This window comes from Myotis daubentonii, chromosome 2 (genome assembly GCF_963259705.1).
Source record: "Myotis daubentonii chromosome 2, mMyoDau2.1, whole genome shotgun sequence".
In the NCBI taxonomy this organism is placed as follows: domain Eukaryota; kingdom Metazoa; phylum Chordata; class Mammalia; order Chiroptera; family Vespertilionidae; genus Myotis; species Myotis daubentonii.
In genome coordinates, this window is record NC_081841.1 from 39,819,172 (window position 1) to 39,828,704 (window position 9,533).

Below are 9,533 nucleotides of genomic sequence, written 5' to 3' on the forward strand. Positions count from 1 at the left end.
AAAAGATGGTCTGTCCAGTCAAATAGCTTATTAATAAACGGCTTTTATTTTTTACAGATTCCTGACATTCAAAAAACGTGATTTTTAATACACTTCTACTACTTTAATCAATCAACAATGGATTGGAATGCTAAACTGAATAGTGTCACCTTACAACCAATGTATCCTAAAAAACAGTCATCTCTTTTGGAGCCGAGTATAATAAACACACCACCTCAAGTTCCTTTAAACCCTCCTGCAAGTAACCATCCTGCATGTATGTTTCGGAGTAACTCAAATCCAGTTTCACAGTCACCTCTCAACATCAGAAATACAACTTCCCAACAAATCTCTGCTTCTGATAAACATGGTAGGACAATTTTTGCCTCACAAGCTTCATTGGAAAGAAAAACTTATGCAAATGTAAAAGGACCCAATCAACTAAATAACAGTTTGCAAATGTCTCCAGGAGTTGCACAAAATGTGTGGGCAAACTCACCAGTGAGAAATTCTATGTTTTCTCACACGGGGGCAGCTGTTTCTCAACAAACTGGTTTTAGAACTAATCCACCAAATGTAAATGCACTACAGAATCAATTTGTAACATCAGAAATCTATCCTATGCAAGGACAGACGGTCCCTTCTAATTCTGTAAGAGTTCCTGTAACTTATCAAGGACACCAGAGACTTACCTCATCTTTATCAGAGCGACAGGCTGACTGGGCACAACAGTATACATCCAATGGACTGACTTATGCAGATTACAGACCACGCCCAGAGCAATACAGTTATCCACCACAAAGCTTTTTGCAAAGTCCTACTCTTCAGAAACAAAATACTATGCAACTTACATCAGTACAAGTTAAAAATAGTAATCATTCAAATTCTGCACTGACATTACAGTCAAAGCAGACTGCATCTTTACCGTCCTATCAAATTGCAGTTATTCAGAATGAAAAAAGACTTCTTCCTCCTTATGACTGTAGATATGCAAGCCAAACTTTGCAAAATACTCAGCATGTTATTAATCACTCTTCAGAAGTTCCTCAGAGTCAAGAAGTTCATACTTCTGAAATGAGGAAAGACTTTTGCAGGGGCTTTCAACAGCAAAACCTCAATGAAAATGTCAGTATAACTGGAAATTTTTGTAATATGAAAGTAAATACTAATGTCAATCAGCCTGTTAGTGAGCCTACTAGATCTGTGGATGATGTTCAGATTCTTCCTCAAAATAATCAAGAAGAAAGAGTAGATTTTTCTAATCTGACTTCAAGTCAAGTACTGGACACAAATATTGTAAAAGAGAAGTTAGTGAAGGATATTAAACAATTAGTAGAAATGAGAAAGAAATTTTCTGAACTGGCAAGGAAAATTAAAATTAATAAAAATGTTTTAATGTTAGCAGGTTGTACTAAGGCTAATAGTGAAACACCTCAAAATTCTGAACTGTCTCTGAAACAAAGTGGCAATACCCAGTTTGGACCACATGTAACCGCAGCCACTCCAGAGACTGCAGTGGATAAATCACCAAAAGCAGTGGAAATAGCAGAAGAAACAAATAGAATGCACAGTACATTGAATTCTAATAATCCAGAGACCAATTGCAGGAATTCTAACCAGGTTAATTCGATTTTACTAAATTCTGTGTGTTTGGGAAAGGGGCCAGTGCCAGACCAGTTACATAATTTAAAAGATACCGCGTCTTTCAAGATGCCAACTATGGAGAATACTCAGTTTTCATCAGGAAATACAGTCAATGTTAAAGAAAATGTGCAAACCAATTCTGAAACAAGTTTAGTTTCTCAGTCTACGGCCTCTGAGTCATACGCTTCAAAATATCTAAATGAAAATAGGCTACTTATCAGTCTCCTTGCACATTCAGATGAAATTGAGAAAAGGTTAATGAAAGATGGTTGTGAAACTACTAAGGATTCTAATCCACACAGTTTTAAAATGAATGCTAATACCCAAATCACTAATAACCAACTGAACTTGAAAACCATGGAAACTCCAAGCTCTTGTAATATAAACGTGAATGTATCAGAGAATTCTTTTTGCCTGGACCATAAATTCCCTAAAACTGGAGTACCTCTGAATGCTGACAGTCATTTGGAATTGCTAGCAACATGTCTTAATCTGTGGAAAAAAAACCCTTCTGAACCTACAGAGAAAAAACAGTGTAATGAGTTAACAACACAGAGAACAGCAGTTGGAATCTCGAAAGTTGGGGAAATCTGTGATAAAACTCCAGTTTCACTTGTGGGATATTCTCAGAATAAGATGGAAAACTGCTCACAAGTAACAACTCTGCCAATGGCAGTGCAAAGTTATGAATCTCCAGGTGCAACTACTATTAAGGGAACAGAACTTCAGATTGCTGTGGTGTCACCCTTAATTTCAGATATCAAAACATTGCCTGTCAATGGAATAACACCTGATCCTTTACCCGAAACAGTCTATCCGGTTATTAAAGAAGGCAGTGTTTGTAGTTTACAGAATAAATTGGCAGAAAACACAAGAGTGACTGCTGTATTGAAAGTGAACGAACCAGTTACAACAAATAAGGTTTTGCCACTAATTCAGAAGGAAAAGCGAAATACGTCAAGTAATGGTGATTCAGAAGATGCACCTAATAACAATCAAGGAAATCCAGTAGAATCTGAACTAAATATTCACTGTCCTGTGAGTGATCAGCAAGCTTCATCTAACTCTAAAGACAATGATACTGTGAGTAGTGAGTTGTTGCAGATTGACAATATATGTTCTCTGGTTGAAGGTGATACATCTTATAATTATCAAATAGCAAAGATATTCAGCTCACCTCCTATTGAACAGATTGAGTCACAGAAATCATTACCAAATCTCCAAGTGATTAGTACTAAAAAACAAAAAGAACAATTAGACAATATCACTGAAAAGATAGAACTTGGTTTACAAAAAGATAATTTTTTACAGTACACAGATGTTTTATATAAAATACCTGATCAATCAAAGTCACCACAACCTCTAGAGTTATCTTTGAAGAATGTTGATTCAAGTAGTGAAAATCCAGAGGAAAACAATTTGAAGCATTATAGTAAAAAAGTAAGCACAGCTAAAGATATGTGTTCATCAGCTGCTCTTAATCAGGACAGTAACCCCCAGGAAATTGATGTGTCCTGCAATCACACTGCCCAGGACCCTGCAGTAAATGAGGTTCTTGATAACACATCCATTTTCTTCCCACACAATCAGCTTTCAGAACTCTCAAAAGAATTTCCCTATGGTATTGAACCTGTGACTACACATGAAGATTCTCCAGCAAAACAAATAACGGACAAAAACTCTAAAGATGAGTCTTGTGATAAAACCAGCTGTGACTCCAAAGATGCAACTGACGACATAAAAATTACAATATTAAACTCAGAGCAAATGAAAGAATTATTTCCCGAACAGAATGATCAATCTTGTGAGTTAGACAAATTTACAAACTCTGAGAAAGAATGCCCTGTCCCAAAAAAAGGAATCCACTGTGTCTCACCAGTACATACAGATGGAGAAAGTTCCAATTTTGTTACGGATTCAGAGAAAGACGATGTCCGTTGCTGTGCATTGGGTTGGCTCTCTAATGTTTATGAAGGAGTTCCCCAGTGCCAGTGTAAGTCCATCAATAACTTGAATTCAAAGGTCGAAAATGGAAAAGATCAGTATTCTCTGGAGACCAACAGTTGCAAGGAAGTAGAGAGTACTTCTGATAAAGATTATTCCATAGTATGTAATAGTTCTCCAAATAACAATCCAAAGATTGCGCTGACTTTTCCGATTGGGAAAAACCCTTTTTCTGAAACAGAACAAGGCAAGACTATGAAAGTTCTATCAGAACCAAAATGCAGCTCACTAAGGACAGAACAAGAATTAGCCGCCACATCTTTTTCTAAAGGGGATAAAAAACTAGATTCCTTAAAATGTCACAAGAAGAAAAGAAAACTGAAATTTCATGAGATGACTTCTCATTCTAGTGCTAAAAGAAAGTTTTCTCAAGAGAGCCTGCAGAGAAAGATCATAGCACAAAATTCAAGTCCACCTAAAGCAAAGCCAGGTTTCTCGACAAATAAAAATAAAGATTTGCATATTAAAAATGGTTCTTTTGTACAGAAATTATTTCCAGAGAAGATAAAATTGGAAACAGGTGATCGTCAGCAAAAAGTTTCAGCAAAAAGGAAGTTAGGTGAAGGGAGCATACTTAATTCAGAGGTAAAGAAGATGAAGTATTTTAAACAAGAGCAAAATAAAAATGGAGATGGTACTTTGAAAACATGTACTCTTGTGTCAAACCCCGATGGAAGAGCCAAAGTTAAAGAAAAGACAGTATCTAATGTTAAATCATTAGTCTCTACGTCGAAGGATAATTTGCCTAAAGTTGTTATAACGCTAGAGCAGTATTTGCAAAGGCAGAAGCATAAAGAAGCAATGGGTGTCAAAGCATCAAAATTAAACTGTGAGAAAAGTATACCGTGTGATTCTCAATCCATGAGGTCCAGTAATCTTTCTATGCAAGTGGGGAGTTCTGGGAAATCAGATGAGAGACACAGTAGCAGTGTGCAGACTTCTGAAGAACCATTAAGTATTTGTTCAAGCCATGATAAAAACACAAAAATTCACCATTCTCATGTTTCAAAATCACACCTTTTGGGGAATGCTAAAGAAACAGTTGGTGGAAAGCAACCTGATAAAATGTTCATTGATAAAACCAAATTAGATAAAAATTTAAACAACATAAACAATGGAGGTGAACGCAACCACTTGTCTCCCGAAGCAAAGGAGCAAAGGAAACAATATCTGAACAGAGTTGCATTTAAATGTATTGAGCAAGAGAGCATTTGTCTCACAAAACTTGAGAGTTTGCCGAAAAATATTAATAAAGAGAAGAAAGTGGAAAATAAACTTTTACCTCAGAAAAATACCACAGAAAAACAAAGCATGCTGGAGTTTAAATTATGTCCAGATGGACTGATTAATAAGAAGATAAACTCCACTGAAGAACAGAAGGATCTGCAACCTTGTCCTAGGAAGGAGCAAGCCCCTGTGCAAGGTCCAGTATGATAGTCCTCTGAATTAGAAATTTCGATTTAAACATTAGGTGATATGTAATCATTATTAGTGATAGCTTTTGCCATCTTTGAAATAGTTGTAACATTCATTTTATTCATAAGAGGGAGGCATATGAAGCAAGAATGTCATCAAACGCAGGGTGGCAAATAGGTGTTTTGTCTGTTGGTTAACAATTATAGAATTTTCAACGTAGAGGAAGAAAGGAGAAAATAGATGACTAATTATTTGTGGTAGAATGGAAACAGGAGTTGTGGATATTATGTAAAAAGTATTGTGCTGAAAAATTCAGATTGAAAAACTGAAGGATCTGAATGGAAATGTTTCTCCTGCTTTTCAGACAAGTATCTGTTAAGTTTTAGCATAAAGTTATAGCTGAAATAGGCACATTTTCTTAGAGGGTCAGAGAGATGTATTATTTTAAAAGTATGGGCAATTTCACTTCCTGCTTTTTACCAGGTGCATAGAATTTGAGGGATGGAAGTAATGCTAATATTGAAAGTAGGTGGAGGCAGTGTGAATTACGTTTGTCATGTGCCCTTTAATAACTTGAAATGTGATGGCTTTTCAACCGCAGTGAAAGTAATTGCATAGTGCAGGTGAACTTTTGAAGTAAATTTTTTCCCAAATTTGAGAAATTAGGCACTTTAAATATGAGAAAGAATTTTCCTGGTGCCACCCTCTCCCTTTTATTTTAAAATTTCTTACCTGAGGATATTTTCCATTGATTTCTGCAGAGATTTGAAGGGTGGGGTAAAGATGGAGAGAGAAAAGTCTATGTGAGAGAGACATATTGATTGGTTACCTCTCACACATGTCCTGACAGTGGTTGGGGTTTTGAGCCTACAACCGAAGTATGTGCCCTTGACTGGAGTCTAACCAGAACCCTTCAGTTTATGGCCAATGCTCTATCCCTGGAGCCAAACCAGGTAGAGCTTTTGAGCCGTTTTAGAATGATTTGACTATAATAATACCTTTTAGGCTTAATCTAAATTTTCTTCATTGTAGTACTAAAATTGGTGGAAACAATATCTGGATATCTCAAAATGAATATTTAAATAGTTACAGGAATAAAAAGTTCCAAAGAAGACTGGATTAAAGGTGCACCTGAGGAGAAAAGGATTCCAGAAGCCAACCAAGAAATAGGTAAAATTACAAACTATTTAATATTTTTATTTCTCTGTTAGTCTGTCATATATAAGCTGGATTACATTTATAGTTCTATTGTGAAGTTTTATTTTTATTCATATTCATTTAAAAATGATTCAGGAGTCTGTAACTCAGAGCCGATGTTGGTTCGGTTCCGGCGCCTCCAGTCCAACCCCCGTGGGTCTCTTCTGTATGCAACGGATGGCATTGTCCTAGACAAAGCTGCTGGTACAAAGCGGGGACCTGATGAGCTCTCCTCTGCCTGCATAACAACAGGACCTAACTCAGCTTCCGCAGCAAATGGAAATGACAGGAAGAAGTTTAAAGATGACAGCACCACGTTGAAAGGTGACAGCAAGAAGTTGAATGGTGACAATAAGTTGAAAATTGACAGCAAGAAGTTGAATGGTGACAATAAGTTGAAAATTGACAGCAAGAAGTTGAATGGTGACAATAGGTTGAAAATTGACAGCAAGAAGTTGAAATGTGATAGCAAGAAGTTGAAAGGTGACAGCAGTAAGTTGAATGGTGACAATAAGTTGAAAGGTGACAGGGAGAAATTGAAGTTGAAAGGTGTTAGGGAGAAGTTGAAGTTGAAAGGTGACAGCAGGAAGTCGCATGGTGATAAGTTGAAAATTGACAGTGCGAAGTTGAAAGGTGATGGCAGTAAGTTGAACAGTGACAGCAAGAAAACGAAAGGCAACAGTAAGAAGTCCACAGGTGACAACAGAAGTTCAGGTGTTCCCTCCAGAGTGATCTGCATCGGGGAGCTCCCTGGGGATGTCACTGAGGATGAGGTCATTTTTCTGGGACTGCCGTTTGGGAAGGTCACCAACTTCCTGATGATGAAATGGAGAAACCAGGCATTCATTGAGATGAACACAGAGGAGGCTGCCATCACCATGGTGAACTACTATACCTCCATGAAACTCATGCTTCGAGGCCAGCCCATCTACATCCAGTTCTCCCACCAGAAGGAACTCAATACCAGCAGCTCACACAACCAGGCACAGGTCCCGTCAGCCTTGCAGGCTCTGAACTCAGTAAAGTCCAAGAACGTGGCTCTGGCTGCCTCGGCTGGTGCTGTGGGTGTAGGCACTATAGAAGCAGGTCCTGTTGTTGCTATGAATGTGGCCACTGTGGATGTTGGCACTGTGGATGCTGTGGATGTGGGGGCGGGCCCTGTGAGCTCAGTAGCTGTGAGCGCAGGCTGTGTGGGCACGGGTGCTGTATGCTCAGGCACTGATGATGCAGGCCCTGCGGACGCAGCTGCTGCGGATGCAGGTACGTTGATGACTGGCCAGAGCCCAGTGCTCAGGATTATCTTAGAGAACCTTTCCCACCCATTCTCCCTGGACATGCTTCACCAGATCTTTTCCAATTTTGGCAGAGTTTTGAAAATCACCACTTTCGCCCAGAACAACATGTTCGAGGCACTGCTGCAGTTTGCTGAACCATTGAGCGCCGAGCTCGCAAAGGTGTTTCTGGACAGTTGGAACGTCTTCGGTTGCACAGTTCACGTCAGCTTTTCCACCTCTTCCATCCTCAAGGTGAAGTACAACAGCAGCAAGAGCCGAGTCTACACCTATCCTGACCTATCCTGGCATGACAGCCAGTCCTTACAGGACCAGGCCATGGCCTTGGCCTTCAGTGCTGCTCCGATAATGTCAGCCCCTGTGAAATCAGGAGCTGGTTTTCCTTCCACCCTTGATATTCCTCAAGCTGCAGCCCTCTGTGATCCCAATGAGCTCCAGGCCCTGCCCCCTGTGGCCATCCCCTTGGTGTCAGGGGTAGCAACAGCAGAAGCAGGCCAGATTGCCATCGCAGACCCTGCACTTATGGCCAACCATTCGGTGTTGGGGGCATCAACAAAAGAAGCAGGTCAGATTGCCATCCCAGGCCCAGCAGGGGCTGGAAATTGTGTCCTGCTCGTCAAGAACCTCAACCCTCAGAGAATCACAATCCAAAACCTCTTCATTATTTTCGGTGTGTATGGCGATGTCCAGCGGGCGAAGATTTTCTTTAAAAATAAGACGCGAGCTCTGGTGCAGATGGCTGATGGGATCCAGGCCCAGCTGGCCATGAGCCACCTTAATGGGCAGAAGCTGCACAGAAAGCGTATGATCATCACGGTCACCCCGTATAAAAATGTGCATCTGCTTCATGAGGGCCAGGCAGACCTGGGCCTCACCAAAGACTACAGCAACTCACCCTTGCACCGCTTCAGGAATGCATGCTCCAAGAAGTTCCAGAATGTTTTCCCACCCTCAGAGAACCTGTTCCTCTCCCAGATACCACCCTTCACATCCGCACACAACCTCAAGGCCCTCTTCTCCAGCAATGGCAGACTTGTCAAAAAATTGAAGTTCTTCAAGAAGTACGGGAGCACGGCGCTGATCACAATGGGTTCAGTGGAAGAGGCAATCCAGGCGCTCATTGACCTGCACTATTATGACCTGGGAGAAAACCACCACTTGTGGGTGACCTTTGCCAAAATACCTGTTGACAACTTTCATCTTTCTAGAAAACAGCCACTTTCAAAGCAGCTGAAGTGACCTTAAAATACCAGAGTTGTTTTTTTAAAAGACAAATCAGTTTACCTGTTTTTTAATATAATTCACCTTGCTCATCTTGTGGAGATGGGGTGCCAGCCTCAGGTTTTCAGTGACACGTGGAAAGCATACCTGCTCCTCCCTGGTGCCCCCTTGCCTGTTGCTTTTGCAGCCTATCCCTTGGGCATTCCCAAACCTCCGATTGGCCTTTTTGTGCCTTAACATATACTGTGCTGGCCGGACTTTCTTGGTGGTGGTAATGCTCAGGGGTTTGGGGACTGCCTCCCTCAGGGATCATGTACCTGACATGGCAAGAAGCTGCCAGCTACAGGATGTGCCCACATTTCAATCTTCCTTTTTATCAAGTATGCCATTCTCCCCACCCCTGTCTTAAGATATCCCTCCTGTGATGAGACACCTGAAGGTGTGTGTCCCTCGTGCTTCTTTAGCTTATAGCTTTGTTTCATCATTAATCTCTTAATTGTGCTTTGATGCAGTTGCAGACATTTGCTCCTAGCAATATTTCCAGTTGACAAAATATTCTAGTCTTCATTTATATGTAAAAGAAATAAGGAATAACTTTCTGTATAACAAGATGATAAAAATGGTATGTGTGTAAATCTAAATTTTCTTATTCCTTGGAGTTGAGTTGCAGGGCAGAATCTAGTGTCCAGGGTAGACAAGGTAGACACAGTGGGGGCTACTGAGCAGCCTGGGTTCTTTCTAGAAATCCCCAGACTTGAGTCTTCTGGATGTATATGCCTT

At 40.2% G+C, this 9,533-nt stretch overlaps 1 protein-coding gene across 14 annotated transcripts in view; it reads left to right on the forward strand.

Annotated features, from left to right (window-relative positions):
• The window catches only part of RESF1 (retroelement silencing factor 1), a 30,336-nt gene extending 21,302 nt beyond the window's left edge, over window positions 1–9,034 (forward strand). For 6 of the 14 annotated variants that reach the window (XM_059682499.1, XM_059682502.1, XM_059682503.1 and 3 more), the window contains 3 exons: window positions 58–5,050; window positions 6,130–6,213; window positions 6,337–9,034. In XM_059682499.1, coding sequence (XP_059538482.1) covers window positions 118–5,050; window positions 6,130–6,213; window positions 6,337–8,771 — 7,452 coding nt within the window. In that variant the 5' untranslated portion in view covers window positions 58–117 and the 3' untranslated portion in view covers window positions 8,772–9,034. The remainder of the gene's footprint in view (window positions 1–57; window positions 5,051–6,129; window positions 6,214–6,336) is intronic. The other 8 variants (XM_059682512.1, XM_059682513.1, XM_059682511.1 and 5 more) reach the window with 7 other exon arrangements.
• Window positions 9,035–9,533: the final 499 nt, after the last annotated feature.